General features: G+C 46.4%; 2 protein-coding genes across 2 annotated transcripts in view; one reads left to right on the top strand and one right to left on the bottom strand.

Annotated features, from left to right (window-relative positions):
- Positions 1-18049, bottom strand: part of Heatr4 (HEAT repeat containing 4) — a 37408-nt gene that overhangs the window by 3959 nt on the left and 15400 nt on the right. The window contains exons 7-16 of the mRNA XM_041658219.1: positions 13819-13980; positions 12176-12336; positions 11478-11582; positions 9402-9520; positions 8410-8590; positions 7172-7241; positions 5912-6101; positions 5242-5320; positions 4831-4990; positions 3276-3334 (exon numbers count right to left, since the gene is read on the bottom strand). Coding sequence (XP_041514153.1) covers positions 3276-3334; positions 4831-4990; positions 5242-5320; positions 5912-6101; positions 7172-7241; positions 8410-8590; positions 9402-9520; positions 11478-11582; positions 12176-12336; positions 13819-13980 — 1286 coding nt within the window. The remainder of the gene's footprint in view (positions 1-3275; positions 3335-4830; positions 4991-5241; positions 5321-5911; positions 6102-7171; positions 7242-8409; positions 8591-9401; positions 9521-11477; positions 11583-12175; positions 12337-13818; positions 13981-18049) is intronic.
- Riox1 (ribosomal oxygenase 1) lies at positions 1166-8517 on the top strand. The gene is made up of 2 exons (XM_041658217.1): positions 1166-4320; positions 8324-8517. Exon 1 carries the CDS (start codon positions 1411-1413, stop codon positions 3169-3171), a length of 1761 nt encoding a protein of 586 aa, XP_041514151.1. The 5' UTR covers positions 1166-1410; the 3' UTR covers positions 3172-4320; positions 8324-8517.

Raw genomic sequence — 18049 nt, 5'->3', positions numbered from 1 at the left:
TTAGAGAAAGAATATTAATCACAAGGGTCTCACCTTGTAACCTCAGCCTTCCAAGTGCTGGGATTACAGGCCTTGAAAAGGCTGGGGTGGGGAGGCAGACCAGAGCCCTGACAGAGGCCAGACCTTAATTTCACTTCACTAGAATGGGACAGAGCTGAGCAAGCATGTCTCATGAAAACCACAGCTTATGGGTGACCATTGGCCAGCACTCTCACAACCCCTTCTGCTGGCTCAGTAGTCCCCCAAAGCCCTTCTGCTAGGTCAGCAGATGCCCCCCCCCATTTCCACATGCTAAAGATAGCTTTCCCTACCCTGCTGCAGGAAGGTCCCTAACCACTAGGACCTCCCACCAATCAGCCCCCAGACTAATCTTTCCTCCACCAGTCAGCCTCCGATTAATCCCTCCTCCCTGGAATTCCCCTAAGTTCGCTAAAAAGAAGCTTGTGACTTTCTTTGGGGGGTCACCAAGTGCCACCCCAACGTTGGAATTAATAAAACACCCTTGTTATTGCATTTGTGGCTGGAGGTCTTCTTTGGGGGCTTCTCTCGGTATCTAACAGCATGAACCTCCATATCCAGCAAGGATTTGTAATAGAGGAAGGAGAAAGGGAAACGAAATGGAGAAAGGCTTAACAACGAAGGTTTAGGGTTGTTTGTTTTTTCTGCTTCCCCCCCCCCCCCCGCAACCCCCCAAAGGATTTCTCTGTGTAGCAACTCTGGCTGTCCTGGGACTCGCTCTGTAGACCAGGCTGGTCTCGAACTCCCAGAGATCCCCTTGCCTCTGCCTCCCGAGTGCTGGGGTTAAAGGCGTGCGCTAGCACCGCCTGGCCGATAATGAAATTTCCTGCAGGGAAGAGAACCAGTAAGAACTGCGAGATTCACACAGAATATCAAACTCGCCTTCATTCATTCTGCCAGAAAACGACTGGGGAAACAAAAATTTCGGACACAAAATTGACTGGAGGAAGCGGACTGAAAAAGGAGGAAGCAGGGCATGGTGGCGCACGCCATTAATCCCAGCACTCCCGAGGTAGAGGCAGGCGGATCTCTGTGAGCTCCACGAGGTCTACAGAGCAAGTTCTCGGACTAGCTAGAGCTACGTATAGAGAGACCAAAAACCAAACGAACAAAAAAGAGGAAAGAAATTGTTTTCTTCTGGAATGCCTCGTGCCTTGTTTTCTTAAACTGCTCGGTCAGCAAGGAGTCTTTATCTGGTAGGGATTTTTAAGCCTTTTCATCTCGTACCACGTAGTTAGAAGAAGGCGGCTGACCGGGCCAGCCAAAGGACCCTGGAGGACGGTAGGCGTGGCCTACTAGGGGCGGCAGGAGGGGACGCCCCCTTCCCAGCAAGCACGGCGGCTGCAGGAGCGCGGCTCCGGCCGGCTTTCTCCGGTTCTGTACTGCCCCGCCATGGAGGAGCTTCAGAACGGCGCGGCGCTGCCCAGGCGCGGGCGGGGGAGGCGGCGGCGCCAGCCGCAGCCCCGCGACGGGTCGGTCTTGGCCCTGCCCTCGAGGCCCCGGAGGATCCGCAGGCATCGGAAAACTGCGGCGGCCCGCGTGGCCGCGCTGAGGGCTCGTGCGCTGCTACGGAAGGCCTCGGCCTCCAAGGTGGAGCCGGCCGCGGGCTCGCTGGAGGCGCCTGCCGAGCGGCGGGAGCCCTCGCGCTCGGCGGAGCAGCGGCCGGCTTCGGTGTCCGTGCGGCGCCGCGTGGAGGGACGGCCCGCCGTCTCTCGCCTCCTGGGGACCCCGGCCCCCGTTCCGGGCCCGCGCGTGGATGACGCGGAGCGGCCGTGGGACTCGCCGCTGCAGCAGGTGTTGGCCGAGCTGAACGGCATCCCCAGCAGCCGGAGGCGCGCCGCCCGCCTCTTCGAGTGGCTCCTGGCGCCCCTGCCCCCGGATCACTTCTACCGGCGCCTGTGGGAGCGGGAGGCGGTGCTGGTGCGGCGGCAGGACCCCAGTTACTACGGAGGCCTCTTCTCCACCGCCGACCTGGACTCGATGCTGCGCCACGAGGACGTGCAGTTCGGGCAGCATCTGGACGCCGCGCGCTACATCGACGGGCGGCGGGAGACCCTGAACCCACCGGGCCGCGCCCTGCCCGCCGCCGCCTGGTCTCTGTACCAGGCCGGCTGCTCCTTGCGCCTTCTCTGCCCGCAGGCTTTCTCGCCCACCGTGTGGCAGTTTTTGGCCGTGCTCCAGGAACAGTTCGGGAGCATGGCCGGCTCTAACGTTTACCTCACGCCCCCCAACTCCCAGGGCTTTGCCCCACACTACGACGACATTGAGGCTTTCGTGTTGCAGCTGGAAGGTCGGAAACTCTGGCGTGTCTACCGACCGCGGGACCCAAGTGAGGAGCTGGCTCTGACATCTAGTCCCAACTTCAGCCAGGAGGACCTTGGTGAGCCGGTGCTACAAACGGTGCTGGAACCTGGCGACCTGCTTTATTTTCCTCGGGGCTTCATTCATCAAGCCGAATGTCAGGATGGAGTCCACTCTCTACACCTCACCGTGTCCACCTTCCAGCGCAATACATGGGGTGACTTCCTGGAGGCTGTACTGCCCCTGGCCGTGCAAGCAGCAATAGAAGAAAATGTGGAGTTCCGCAGGGGTCTGCCTCGAGACTTCATGGATTACATGGGGGCCCAGCATTCAGACTCTAAGGATCCGAGAAGAACAGCTTTCATGGAAAAGGTGCGGGTCTTGGTCGCGCGCCTGGGACATTTCGCTCCCGTCGATGCTGTGGCCGACCAGAGAGCCAAAGACTTCATCCACGATTCTCTGCCCCCCGTGTTGACTGATCGGGAACGGGCACTGAGTGTTCACGGGCTCCCAGTTCGCTGGGAGGCTGGAGAGCCTGTCAATGTGGGGGCCCAGTTGAGCACAGAAACAGAAGTCCATATGCTCCAGGATGGCATAGCTCGGCTGGTGGGTGAGGGAGGCCGTTTGTTCCTCTACTACACGGTGGAAAACTCCCGCGTTTATCATCTGGAGGAACCCAAGTGCTTGGAAATGGACCCACAGCAAGCTGACGCCATGGAGCTCTTGCTTCGCTCCTACCCAGAGTTTGTGAGAGTAGGGGATCTGCCCTGTGACAGCGTGGAAGGCCAGCTTTCCTTGGCAACCATGCTGTATGATAAGGGGCTGCTGCTCACCAAGACCCCTCTTGTCTGAGTTTGTGTCTAGAGGACGGCTGGAAAGAACCACCGCCGGCACCTTTTTCTCCCTTAAAGAAGTCATGGTCTTACCTTGCTGAGCATCAGTATGGTTACGTTTACCTTTATGGCTGCTTCAGTGTCGCAAAGCTCGGACCCTTTTCTAGGAGGAACCTCTTCATCTAGGTACAAAAGTAAACAGAAATTGGAGCAGGGGGGAAAAGCTGTGTCTGCACAAGTAACTACCCCTGTCATTTCACAGTACCAACTGCATTCCCTGCGGCCTTCAATGTGTTGTGTGGCATTGGCTGTGCCAATCTGCTTGAGACCTTAAGGGATTTTTATATGGAAGTTGCTTCTCTGCGTTCTCTTTCATCAATTTGTGGGACGGGATGGGGACTATGTTAAGTTTGTATGAATGTTAGAAGATTTATTAAAAAGCGCCAAAGATTGTTTCTCTTTTCTAAGCCTAGATTTTTTTTTTTTTTGGTGTGTGTGGGGGGGATGGTTTGAAAAGTGTGAGACAAGGAAGAGATAAGGGAGATATGGCAGAGATGAAAGGCGATGTGATATATGATGTCAAAGGAGTATATTAACTTTTTTAAAGAAGAGGGCTAGGTAGAGCAAGTGTATGCTTGGCATATGTGGTGCCTTGGGTTCATCCTCAGCATCACACTCATTAAAGAAGAGAAGCAGAGTGGTTGGGACCATTTATTAGCTTTGGAGGTAGTTTACTCACTTTAGTTATGCTACTTGAACTCCAGCTGGGCAGTCCTAAAGGAAAAGCTTCCACTGGCAGTCAGCTTTGCAGTATATATTATATTTGCTCAGTGCTTGGCTTAAGTCAGTGACTGACTGGCACTGCTCCCTAGAGGACAGTGTCATGTCACCTGGTTATGCGTTCATAGGCTTTAGTCATCCAACTTTTAGCACGCTGGCCACAGGGAAGATTGGTGTTCAAGTTACTTTCCACTCTCATTTGTTTTCCCCTGGCAGTTGGACGAAACTTCCCCAAATCTGGCAAGTGCATATTCTCAATCAATATTCATGATTGGTGGAAGAGAGCCTGGTGCACCAGAAAGAGCACTTGGAAGCAGAAGATCCGGGTTTGGGGTGGTAGCTGGTAGGCACCTGGCTGAATGACCTGAGGTTACTGCTTACAGATTTTGTAAGTATATTTTGGTATAGTTCAACTTTTGACCCCTCACCATCTAGAGTGTATCTAGGCCTCTTAAGATCATGTCATCATAACTCATAGATTCCGTTTTTAAGGTTGAGAGCTTTCAGAAGTTATTTTTTTCCTTAAGTTAGAACATAACATGATGGTTCTCCTTCCGGCTGCACTTTCCGGAGATGGCCACTCTGACAGATGAAATGTGTAGGGTCTCTTGGGGTGCTTAATCAAACACACATAGTAGTAATTTGTCTTTCTAAAGACTTGTGCTTTTCTACTATGCCCTTTTAAACTCAGTTCAGATGGAGCTACCTTTTAAGTTACACACAGTTGCAGATGGATAGAAACCTGGGGAGTGGGGACAGTGAGTGGAGACCAGGAAGGACGATGAGTAGCCTTCCTGACTTAAGTCATACAGGGCTCCTGTGAAGTTCCCCAGTGTCTAGGTCCCCGGATCGTCTGGTAAGAAGAGTCAAGGGGTGGGTTCGCCCAGAAGAAACCTACTCTCAAAAATGTCTTCAAGGAAAGTGTGGAGTTCCAGTGGTTCTTGGCCCTCCTTGGGTTCTGAGTAAATACGTCTTGATTTTTCCTTCACATTCTTTATGGCCACTTCCATCTTCAATATTTTCTCTGTCAGCAAGTGCTTTTGACTTAGTGTTTCAATCTAAGGGGAAAATGTTTAGAAAAGCAAGCAACCAACAGGATTAATGAGGAAAAAGCTTTAGAGTAGTTTGATTATGCCAAGCATGGAGCTGAGAAGCTGAGCAAGAAGATCATTAAAATCATTCTGAGCTACATAGGAAAACTCTCAAAAAACCAAAACAAAAAAGATAAAGTAATTGACTAGATCATGCTTATTAGTAAAACCTGGAAGCCCTGGATTTCCTCCTGAAAACACAGTTTGTACTTACTTACCTTGTTCTTGATTTCCTGAAGCATTTCTTGATTTCCTTCCATTTCAAAGTTGAGTGCCATCATTGCCTGGTAAATTTCCCTGAAATGTATGAAAGATTGTTCTACCCTGTCCTTAAAAAGAAAGCATGGTGTTAAACAATGTAGGATTTGGAATTAGGCAAGAAACCCTAAACTGCACTCGTCAGCTGAGTCTTCTCTGCAGACATGATGTGATAATTTACACGGCCCTTGTGCAGTTCCAGAGTATTTATGTGAAGGCAGTGACAGTTACTGTTATTAAACACCTTTGTGAAAGTCAACCAAATGTCATTTCATTAATTGTCACCAACAGCTTCATACTGTAGACTTTCATCTGCATTGGAGGATTGAGACAGAAAGGGCTAGGAGGAGGGAGGCACAGCACTTACAGTGGGGATACATGGCATTGAAACCCTGGTTTTGTTGACTCTATTGTCTCAGTAGCTACTAGATAAATGTTTGTTGGATAAATGAATAATTTAAAACTCCCTGGAAGAAGAGAAATAACACATTATCTATGGGAGCTGTGACAGTCTAATTATGGCAGGATTTACTGTTACCCGCCTAGCCTGAAAAGACATATTTAGTGCTCAAGGATTGGAGAGTTGGCAGTCTCGGAGGTCATGGCAGATACCAGAGGTTTAGTGCTTACTTAAGAACAGCCTCGTGTTCCTCCAGGAGTAGCACATCCAGAAAGGTGTCCCTGACCTGGTTTCCTTGAAGCTTGAGGGCTAGGATGCTACGGCAAGCTTCCAGTCGTACATCTGGTGATTCTTCATAGTGGATAGCCCAGAGCAGAAGATCTGTCAGCCGGGGACTCACTTGCCCAATCTGTCCCAAAGCTGTAGAGGTGACAGGGCAAGCATGTTCCACTGTCATTGAAGACTTAAGTTGATATATCCTACATCCAGAAGGAATTGAGTATTGCAGACAGTATCTTGGGGGATGGCAGTTAATCATAAGATAGTAAAGTGAGAAGTAGTGAAGTTTAGAAAGGAACTTTAGAGAGCTAGCAAAGCGCTGTTCAGCATGTGGAGTGTTTGATGCCTAGCTTTGGGGCAGGGTCTTGCTGTGTAGCCCTGGCTGGCCTCACATTTGCAGTGATCCCCCTGCCTTTGAGGGCTGCAGTTAGAGGTGTGTACCACCCTGCCTGACTGCACTAGGATAGTTCTTCCAAAGGACCCCTAAGAGGAGTGTTTCTTCGTGTCCTTGCCTATTGGGATATAAACAAAGACAAGATTGCCTGCTCAGGAATTAGATTGGGGGCAGATCTGACATGGAAGAGCAGAGTAGTTAAGATAGACTGGTCAGGGAGGAAGGCACAATTATTTTTCAGGATTTCCTAGGTCTTGTTCTCCTAGGGGGTCTATCAGAGACTATTTCAAAAAGAGAAGCAGCACAGAGGTTCTAGAAAAAAGCCTGAAAAACTGAAGAGCAAGATTTTGTTTGTTTGTTTGTTTTTCAAGACAGAGGTTCTCTTTGTAACAGTCCTAGCTGTCCTGAAACTGGCTCTGTAGACCAGGCTGGCCTCAAACTCAGAGAGATCTACCTGTCTCTGCCTCCCAAGTGCTGGGATTGAAGGCATGCGCCACCACTGAAGAGCAAGTTTTAAGCTCTTTGTAACTGTCTTAAATCTGATTTGACTCTTAACAAGTGCTATAGTTGAAATCTCCGGGGAAGGCAAGGTATATCCAACAGTGGATATCAACTAGAAACTTATCCTTAATTCTGTTGGTGGGGGCTGTATAGTTTGTTCTTTGCTAACAAGTTTAAACAGACCTAGACTTAGAATCATTAGCTAAACCTGTAAAAGAAAATCTCTACACTTTAGCTGTCTCACTAGAGTTTCTAGGTATCTGTTAGCTCAAAGAAAGTATTTCAAGTCTAGGGCTTAGAACTATTTCTGAAATACCTCGAATGGCGAAAGCCTTGATTTTCCAGTAGGGATCTCTGTGCATCAGATTCAGGAGGCATTCAAGCACCTGCAGTAGACAAAGAAAAGTTGAGTGGAAAGAACCAGAGTAAGAATGGACCAGAAACAGGGACCCCACTTACTTCTAGGGATGCTTTAACTGGAAAAGCAACCTTCTATCAATTCTAGTGACTAATGGGCTACAGCCCCAAGTATCAGCCTATATAACTAGCTGAATTGTCTAGTCCTTATGTATTTTTCTTAGCACGTAGATCTGTAGCTATACATACACTAACTACATGCTCTACTACTGAATTGTACCCCTAGTCTCAAAACTTTCTCCCCAATGATTCCCCCCCCCCCCCCACTCACTTTTGAGACTGTATTACTTTGTAGCTTAGGTTGACCTCAAATGCTTTCTAATGTGATGGGTGTTTTGCCTGCATGTGTTTGTCTATGCACCATGTAGTACAATGCCCTCAGAGGCCAGAAGGTGGCATTGGATCCCTTGAAACTAGAATTACAGATAATTGTAAGCTGCCATGTGGATGCTGGGAATGAAACCGAGTCCTCTGGAAGAGGAGTTGGTGTTCTTAACTGCTAAGCCATTTCTCCAGCCCCTTACCCCAGATTCGTGAACTTCTGTCTCTTACCTTACCTCCCAAGTGCAAGGATCACACCATGCTTCACCTAGACTTCCTGTGAATACTTCTGTCTAGCTTCCCCCTAATATTGAGGGAGTGTAAACTCTATTCATTGGCACTTTTAAAAAAAATTTTTAAGTAACTTATTTATTTTTATTTTATGTACATTGGCGTTGTACCTGTATTATGTTTGTGTGAGGGTGTCAGATCTTGAAGTTACAGACAGTTGAGAGCTGCCATGTGGGTGCTGAGAATTGAACCCAGGTCCTCTGGAAGAGCAGCCAGTGCTCTTATCCACTGAACCATCTCTCCAGTCCCCATTGGCACTAACTCAATCCTATCAGTGACCAGGTATTAGGAAGCTAGTTAACTGATATGAGAACAGATTTGAGAGCGTGGCATGCTCTGGCTTGAAGTTTGGGCTCACTAGGCTAAATGCTTCTTACTAATTGATGTGGTCTGTGTCTCCTTTCACCTTCCTGTCACTTCTCATCCCACGTTCCCACAGGATAGTGAGTGTACCGAGCACAGCAGAGATGTTGACACTCTCTTCAGGTCCAACAGATAAGATGACAACATGCTGCCTTGACTTACCATCTTGTCACAGATCTGCAGGGCACCTGCCGCCACACAAGCTGCCTGCCGAATTGCTATGAATTCATCAGAGAAGCAGCTCAGGAAGCTTGGGAGAAGCTTGGCTGTCATGAGCTTGAGCACACGGATCAGGGAGAGGGCCTCAATCCGTTCCTGGGAATTTCCTTGACTCAGCTTAATCCTGGAAGACACAAGTGACTTTTATTTCCCTTAAACTTTTCTGTGCCTTGTTCCCTTCCACCATGCCCTCAGGATAGAATCCTAGCTTTGTGGGTCCAGTTATGAAGACATACCTTTCTAATCATTTGTTTCACTGGGTTCAGACCTCAGGTGCCTTATTTTCCTGAACTCCTGTTACCTCGCATATGGTAGTCATTCAGGTGTCTTGAACAACCAAGTAAAGGAAAGTGTCAACTTGTACCTCCTCTTACCAATTCAGTGCTCATTTTGGCAGTTGTCTCCCAGCCTGGAATGCCTGTATCTCTGTGGAACTTGGCCTTACTGCCCACATTGAGTATCCCATTTTTCTATGGCATTGTTCTAGTTTAGCATGGTTTGGTTTTTTTAATTAGGTATTTGTATATTGTGTTTGTGTTCATCAGAACTGTGTCTTCCCTAAAATACCTGAAAGACTGCCCTCATACTTAGTGGGCATTCAACACTTCTTTGGCTAGCCATGGTGGTGGTTCTTGTAGGGACTGATCTTTTTTTTTTTTTTTTTGGAGACAGGGTTTCTCTGTAGCTTTGGAGTCTGTACTGGAACTCGCTCTGTAGACCAGGCTGGCCTCAGACTCACAAAGATCCACTTGTCTCTGCCTCCCAAGTGCTGGGATTAAAGGCATGCACCACCACCGCCCAGCTGGGACTGAACTTTTTGCAGTGGGATCTAGCACAATGCTGATCATACACAGAACTCAGCAGATGCTGGCTGGCGGCAGGTCACCAGGCACTCCTAAGGAAGCGTTTCTGAGCTTACAGTGACTAAATCTTACCTGATCATGTCATGCACCTCTTTCCCAAGGTTCATTTGCCCCAGTGCTCTGGCAGCCGCTTGTCTTACTTCTTTGTTCCAGTCGTTCCACATCAGCTGGATTAGTTTATGTTTCATATCCTACCAATAGGTATGATAATTGGCTCATTCATTTTGTCTTTGACACCAGGGTTTTGCAGATGATATTTCTATGTACAGATGACACAGTGGGGGCTTTGATTAACTTGCCCAAGGATAATCTGCTAAGTGCCTATGCTTGGTCTTAGACCCCAGGTCTGTTTCCCAAACTCATCTTTTAAACTCCTCTGTCATGTTGGTACCAACATGAATGTAAGAGACTTGAAATTTGAGAGTATTGCATAATTGAGTAATCCCTCATTCCAGATTGCCTGAGACTTCCAGGTTGGTAGTGAAAGCCCATGTCCTGTACAAAGCAGGACAGTTGGTCACTGTATCAGGGTCTTCTCTCTTACTGGAAGGGAGAACATTACTGCAGTTGTGAATGATGATACTGTAACTATGTGTAAACTAGCTTCCGAGCCTGAAACATTTACCTTTACCTCCATCTGGTACCAGGTATTTTTCTATTTAGAACTCAGCTCAAAAGACACCTCCCTAGTAAAGTCTCATGTGCCTCCCATAAGCATAAGAAATCCCTATGTATACTATAGTGTCTTACAGCTCTCTTGTTATAGGTAGTTAGCATTACCAAGGTAAGATACAGTTCTGCACCAATGCCCTCATAATGCTTACCAATGTAGAGGGGGTGTGGTCAGAAACTGCTAGCTTATTGAATGACTAAAAGAACTCAGGCACATTGCCCTTTTAAATTCCTGCGGTCTATGATGAAGTCCTCATCTGTAACTTGTGCACAGCTATGTGTTTTAGCAGAGGAAACTATAGCTATGAGAAAGAATCAGCCTGTTTTCAAACCTCTTCAGGTTATTGTGCGTTAACAAAATGTAAGGGTTAAGAATGGAGGGCACCGCTTCTAAGCAGAAATAGCCTTGTTAGTGGCTATACTGACAGTACGCAGTGTGATCAAAAGATGGGGCAGCTCTAAGGAAGAAGGGACTGATTCCACGTGGACAGCTAGTGATTAGAATGCAATAGGAAAAAGAGGTTCAGGTTTCACTAGCTCAGAATTTCTTCCTCAGTTGTAGCCAAGTTCCACACCTTCGAGTTGTCCAACCACCTACATTCAGTGGTACACGCCAGTCTCCTAAAAGTTTCACGAGAGTTGTGGGAGCTTGTGTAAGAAAGCTGTGAAATGGCTGTGAACTTGGATGGGCCAGAGTGCAGAATGTTCTTCCTACAAGGGGGCCTTCTAGAAAGAATTGCATAAACTTTAAGTTAGTGCACTTGAAAGCAAGGGCATGAAGGGAATGCTTATCTCTGTGGGAAAAGCAAAGGCCTGAGAAGACTATTGGCTCTTTTCACATGGCCAAAGAGGACAGGACAACACCAGGTGCACTCCCTCATTGTACTTGTATGTGCTTAAGCTAACTGTAAATGTTACCTCATGTTTTGCTTGCTTTAATAATAAAAATGAGAAGTGCTTTGTTGGTGTCATTCAAGTTCAAAAGTCTGTAGTCCCCTGGTACTCCATACAGGTCTTTGGCATGTTCTTTGATCCAGGGAGACAGTCTCACTGGCCACCAGAGGGGTCAACATCAATTCATTTGTATTGCTAGTCTTGTTGCTCCAGTTGCAATGCCATTGTTTTTGAAAGCAGGGACCATGTATTTACATATCTATGCTGAATATTCAGGGACCCATTTGTTTAGTTGGGTTGTTGGGTCCTTTCAGTGTGCTTCTCAAATCAAGGACCAGTATTCAGCATAGGGTGAGGGAAGAATGCACGCATCACTGACTGATACTTTATAATGTCTACTGATACTGTTTATATGTATATTTGATAGTGGCTGTGTCACAGTTTGTGGATTGCCAGCCCAAGAAACACTGGTTTAAAATGAGAGAAGCACAAAGCGGCAATGAGATCCTAGATAGGAGAAAAAGTCAGAAGATTCCAGGCCAACTTTGCCAGGCTTTCTGGGAGCAAAGACAGAAGACTTACTATGCAGATGTTTCCACTGATCCGGGAGAAAGCGCGGCAGGCCATAATGCGGTCCTTCCATTGCCCACTGTTCAGCTCCACAGCAAGCATTGTGTGGATCAGGGTCTGAGGAAAAGGATGACCTGCATTGATAGTCTCTTTTACTCTTAGAGATTCTAGAATCTTGAAGAAATTATATCCTAACTATGGCATCCAGCGTAGTAAATGCCTCAAGGTCACGAAATATTTGTTCCTCTAAAGGGACAGAGTGGGTTTATAAGAGATGGGGCACTCTTCTACCCAAGCAATCTGGCTTGAGTTATAAACCATAAAGAAAATACAGGTCTGATAATCTGAACAGAAAATGAGGGCCTTCCCTTCTGACTATTTCCAGTCCCAGGGATGATGGTTTCTATCTGCCGCAGCCTGTGTGGAATCTCATGTTTCTGCCCCAAATAAACAGAGTTGTGGGGGTCTCAGTGAGAAGCCTCCGTGTTTGTATGTCATGACTCAGCCTTTATGCAGCTAGAAACTTCTTGGCTAGCATCTCACACACCCCTGTACACTTCTCCATATCCAGTTTTACACAGGCTTGGTGTACTTGGCCTATGCTTAACATCATTCTCAGCCACCTGCATTCTCCATTCCTTGTGTGCACCAACCATAGACACTTACTCCTCAAGACCTCAGTTTCTTCTCTCTCTGAAGTGCACACATACCGTCTTTGCACTGAGATGGCTCAGGAGGATATAGGACTGTTCCTCAGTGGCCTCATTCTTCTTATTAAAGAGCTGGTGGAGGATCCTTTTAATCACTGGGTATGTGGCAATGCCTTCCAGAGCCAAGCACTGAGCTGCAGCCCAGCTGTCCACACTATTACCTGACCAGTGGGTTGAAAAAAATTAGTTCAGAATGTCTCCTAGAGAGGACATTTGAATTGATAGCTGTGACTGCTAACTACCTGATAAATGAGACACTTTCCAGTTTCCTACCGAGTCTAGAAATCCACTCCCATACTCCAACCATACGTTAACATTTTAAATAAAAACAAAAAACCTGCAAAACTTTTTTTTTTTTTTTGAAGAACGGAGTTCATTTAGTTCAGGTTAGCCTAGCAGATATGACTTTGAGCTTTTTGGGTGATGGCAGTACTAGGGATAGAATCCCTAGTGCATGTGGTGTAAGGCCCTGTGTTACCAAGCTATAGCTCCAGTCCTGACCTTGACTTCTGATCCCCTTGCCTTTACCTTTCAAGTGCTAGAATTAAAGGTGTGTGCCATGAGGCTCGACTAAAACATTACAAGCTCCTCTTGGGTAACACTTCCGACATAGCTAAGAAATGCAGCTGTTTCTTTCTGTGGAGATGGGGAAGGCTAAGGAGGCTTGGGAGGAAGTTCCTTCCTAAAACAGATTAATTAAGCAGTGGATTGTTCATATACAGAAGGCCAGACCAGCCAAACAGTTTCCCGTGCTAAGGCAAGGAGCAGCTAACTCATCTCCAGACAGGTCAGTGGCCTCGCCTGACAGCCTTGTTAGCTCCAATATGATAATGCCTAGGTGGTACTGTTCTGAAATGGAAGCATGATGTGTTCAGGAGGTGATTAAAAAAAAAAAAACTTTCAAAATGTACTTGACTAGCCGGGCGGTGGTGGCACACGCCTTTAATCCCAGCACTCGGGAGGCAGAGGCAGGTGGATCTCTGTGAGTTCGAGACCAGCCTGGTCTACAAGAGCTAGTGCCAGGACAGGCTCCAAAGCCACAGAGAAACCCTGTCTCGAAAAACCAAAAAAAAAAAAAAAATGTACTTGACTATTGTTATGCTGTCTTTTCAATAATAAAATGTTATGTATTGTTGTATTTACTTCTTGGTACTAGGGATCAAATTCTGGGTCTTAATGTGTTGGGCAATCATACTACCATTGTGCTAGAAGTCTAGCCCTGAAACTATCGGCCAGCATGTATTACTTGTATTGTTAACCGGGATTTGGAGTGCTGTTTCAATGCGTGCATACAGCATTGAATTGGTCAAATCCACTTGCCTTCACCCTACCTTTCTGCTCCCTACCCTAATCTCTAGTAATCACTCTTCTACATTTCCACATGGAGGAGACTAGGTAATTGTCTTTTAGTTAAGATAACATCTCAAGTTCATCCACTTTAGGACATGGTAAATAGAATGCATCTGTTAAAGCTCAGTCCAGGTTTTGTAAAACTACTCAAAAGAACTAATGTCTCCATGTGCCGAGTAGACGCTTAAACCCAATTGTAGTGGACATCTCGGCATTATGGGAAAAGGAAAGGGCTGGGAACGCTGATAGTGACGTAGCCTCTATCCCCTATGCCAGGTCAGCGAGCTACTCACCCTTCACAAGGGCAGTCTGCATGATGTCCCGGGCAGTGGGATTATGTGACTGTATGGCATATTGGCATATTGCTGCTGCCATCCTCACATTGGGATTCTTGTCAGACAGAGCGGCCTCTAGAGCAGGCAGGAGGACCTCTGGCAAGTCTGGAATAACTGGTTCTGCAATAGAAGAGGGCATCAGACCTTTGCTTTTCTCTCAGACAACATCCTTACCAAGGTCCACTCTATGTCTGTGGCTTACTAAATCACAAGCCAGTTGATGTTCTGCAATGGGCGGGATTTTATGCGGCAAGGATCCAGGTGCTGATATACCAATTTCCAGTCCTTTGTCATCTGGTCTCTAGTACTGAAGCCAAAGCTATAGTAACTTCCACCACGCATTTTAGTAAATAAATTCAACCTATTTACTCCTTGTCTAATACAGCATTTCAATTCTGAGTTTGCAGAACCTGACAGGCAGTCTTTTAGATTTAACTAAATTCATACTTGCTATAAGTACAAGCTTGTCAGGGTGGCTATGTCAGGCATTCTTTTTTTTTACTTTGTTCAAATGTTTTTCTTAGCCTCTATTTTTTTTTTTTTTTTTTTTTTTGGTTTTTCGAGACAGGGTTTCTCTGTGGCTTTGGAGCCTGTCCTGGAACTAGCTCTGTAGACCAGGCTGGTCTCGAACTCACATAGATCCGCCTGCCTCTGCCTCCCAAGTGCTGGGATTAAAGGCGTGCGCCACCACCGCCCGGCTTTAGCCTCTATTTTTATTTTAGGTGTTTTGCCTGATTATATGTCTACACCATGTGCTTGCAGTGCCTGCAGAGGCCAGAAAGGTCTGGGACCTGTAGGAGCTGTAGGTGGTTGTGGGTGCTGGGAATCAAACTCAGGTCCTCTGGAAGAACAGCCAGTGCCTTTAACTGCTGAGCCATCTCTCCAGGCTCTGTCTGGGGTTCCTGAAGCCTTCCATAGCTTCACTCTGGATGAATTTACATTCCTTGAGTATGATATCTCTTAGCTTCATAGGTAAAGTTCTAGGGTCATGGAGGGCATGTGTACAATAAGGCATCCAGGAAGCCCAAAGTATACTGTTGGTCAGCCAGTTTGTCTTTCATTTGTAGTTTTTTCCAGCTCTGATGTGATTTATCAGCTGGGGCTTATTTTTGCCATAAGAGTTTTTGCCTATAAACAGGAAAACTTTTTAACTCAGTTGCAGAGCACCTGCTTTGAAGGTACAAGGTGCTGGATTCAGTCTCCAGCACTGAGTGAAAACTAAACAGAAACTCAGGGGAGAAGAAGGGCACTCGGTTTAAATTATTTTTTTTAATATTTATTTATTTATCTATTATGTATACAATATTCTGTGTGTATGCCTGAAGGCCAGAAGAGGTCACCAGACCTCCTTACAGATGGTTGTGAGCCACGATGTGGTTGCTGGGAATTGAACTCAGGACCTTTGGAAGAGCAGGCAATGCTCTTAACCACTGAGCCATCTCTCCAGCCCCCTCGGTTTAAATTCTTAATCAGGAGGAAAGAGGTTGTTTGTTTGTTTGTTTGTTTTTACGAGACAGGGTTTCTCTGTAGCTTTGCAGCCTGTCCCAGAACTAGCTCTTGTAGACCAGGCCGGCCTTGAACTCACAGAGATCCCTGCCTCTGTCTCCCAAGTGCTGGGATTAAAGGTATGTGCCATCACTGCCCGGTTCCAGAAAAGAGTTCTTATTTCTGCCCACAAGTCTCATCCCAAGAAACAGTAGAGCCGTGACTCAGATTTTGTGCTTTCAGTTTGTTTTGTTTCTGAGGGTCTCTTATAGCCCAGGCTAACCTTGAACTCCCCATCTTTCTGCCTTTACCTCCCAAGTGCTAGGATTGTAGGCATATACTTCCACACTTAGTCCATCTGTTGTTTTGTTTGTTTTACTTAGGTTGTACGCCCTTATGCCATTTGTTCAGAACATGTTAGTTAAAGACTCTTGATTTCCAAATCCAAAATTCCAAATGCTCCAAATACAGACACGACATCACAAGTGGGATATCCACACCTAATGTGGCAGGCTCAGTAAAAATGTGGACACAAGCCAGGTAGTGGTGGCGCACGCCTCTAATTCCAGCACTCGGGAGGCAGAGGCAGGCGGATCTCTGTGAGTTTGGGGCCAGCCTGGTCTACAAGAGCTAGTTCCAGGACAGGTTCCAAAACTACAGAGAAACCCAGACTCGAAAAACAAAACAAAAATTTTAAAAAATGTGGACACAGTATGAGTATTATATGAAATTACCTTTAGGCTACATATATAAAGTACATATGAAATGCAAATAACTTTCATGTTTAGACCCATCTCATGTTCAAGATAATTCATGTATATTCAAATACTCCAAAATCTGGAAATAATCCAGTTTTTTTCTGATCCTAAGCATTTCAAATAAGGGATAGTCAATGAAGGGATATAGATTGGCAATAAGGGATAGTCAATGAAAGGATATAGATTGGAAATAAGGGATAGTCAATGAAGGGATATAGATTGGAAAGTTTTGCATTTCAGGTGAGCGAATAAAAGTCTACTGAGCCTGGCGCTGGTGGCACACGCCTTTAATCACAGCACTCGAGAGGCAGAGGCAGGTGGATCTTTGAGTTTGAGGTCAGCCTGGTCTACAAAGTAAGTTCCAGGACAGTTAGGACTGTTATAAAGAGAAACCCTACCTTGGAAAAAAAAAAAAACATACTGATGCCAGGCGATGGTGGCGCACGCCTTTAATCCCAGCACTCGGGAGGCAGAGGTAGGCGGATCTCTGTGAGTTCGAGACCAGCCTGGTCTACAGAGCTAGTTCCAGGACAGGCACCAAAGCCACAGAGAAACCCTATCTTGAAAAACCAAAAAAAAAAAAAAAAAAAAAAAAACCATACTGAGTATTAAAAAAAAAAAAACGCTACTTTATTTGGGTAAGTAATAAGATCTAAATCTAGATGTGTAGGACCTGTGAAAGGGGTCACAGTCAAGTGCCATATAATGGCGTTCCAGTCAGTGATGGATCATATACACCACAGTGGTCCCATAAGAGGTGTCTTCTAGTGACACTGGCGCTGTCTTCATGGAAATATTTCTCATGTCTGTAAAATGGAAGATGTATGACATGTCTCTCAGAACGTATCTGTCAGGTGCCGCAGATGGCAGATTTGATATGAGATTATAGTATTGGTTGCTCAAAGAAATAAGAAAAAATGGGAATAACAAAAAAAGTATGTGTAGAAGTATCTAGTAGGGCACAGAGTGAGCCTAAGTGCTGAGGGCAGGCTTCTCAGGAAGTGTCTGCTGTCAGTTGGAGGGTTGATCAGGTGAGGACAAAGTGTCCCAGCAGAGGGAGCAGCAAACATGGAGAACCTGGAGGAGCCTGGACTGGAGCTCAGTTGCCAGAGTGCTAGCTCAGCATACATGAGGTTTGTGACCCAGCGCCACCAGATAGCAACACCTAGGGGAATGCCCATGTCTGGAGTCAATAAATAGGAAATAAGTGGATGACCCTTTAAAAACCCGACAAGCAGGAAGAGGTAAGGCCAGTCCCCGACCTTAGCTGCAGGAACAGCAGAAGCGTAAGCAGGCAGTTACTACCCAACTCTGAGTATGGAGTGAGCCTGGGATATCTCCAGCTCAGGGAAGGAGCGAGTTGGCACAGGTTTCAGGGAAATGATCCTGAGAAGGCATATGCAGTGCAGAGGAGTGGGCAGGGTTCCAGTCTAACATCATCACTGGGAGGTTATAGTTGACTCGAGGAGCACCTGCTACTGCTAGTAAAGACAAAGGCTGTTGGCATTATTTTCCCTAAAAGATTACAAACCATCTGTAAAACTGGGGAAATTCCCAACTCATTTTTAAGATATAAAAGCTATCAAATTCACTTATGTAATTTTTTTCACCCCTTTCCCTTCCTACCTACCTTTGCTGAGCCTCAAACCTAGAACTTTGCATTCCAGGCCAACACTCCACCACCGAATTACACCTTCAGCCCTCATAGTTTAAGATTTTTATTTTCTCTATATGAATATTTTGTCTGAATGGATATGTAGCATGTGTGTGCCTGGTGCCAATAGAGGCCAGAAGAGGACATCAGATCCTCTGGGACAGGAGTACAGATGGTTATGAGTTGCCATGTGGGTGGGAACAGACCCTGGGTCCTCTGTAAGAACAGCTAGTGGCCATAATCACTGAACGATCTCACTATCCCCCAGCCATTAGGATATTTACTATTATGA

Source organism: Microtus oregoni, unplaced genomic scaffold (assembly GCF_018167655.1).
Source record: "Microtus oregoni isolate MIOR12 unplaced genomic scaffold, Mior012 000009F_ref0000495, whole genome shotgun sequence".
Taxonomy (NCBI): domain Eukaryota; kingdom Metazoa; phylum Chordata; class Mammalia; order Rodentia; family Cricetidae; genus Microtus; species Microtus oregoni.
The sequence above is the reverse complement of the archived record's forward strand: the minus strand, read 5'-3'. Positions and strand labels throughout refer to the sequence as shown.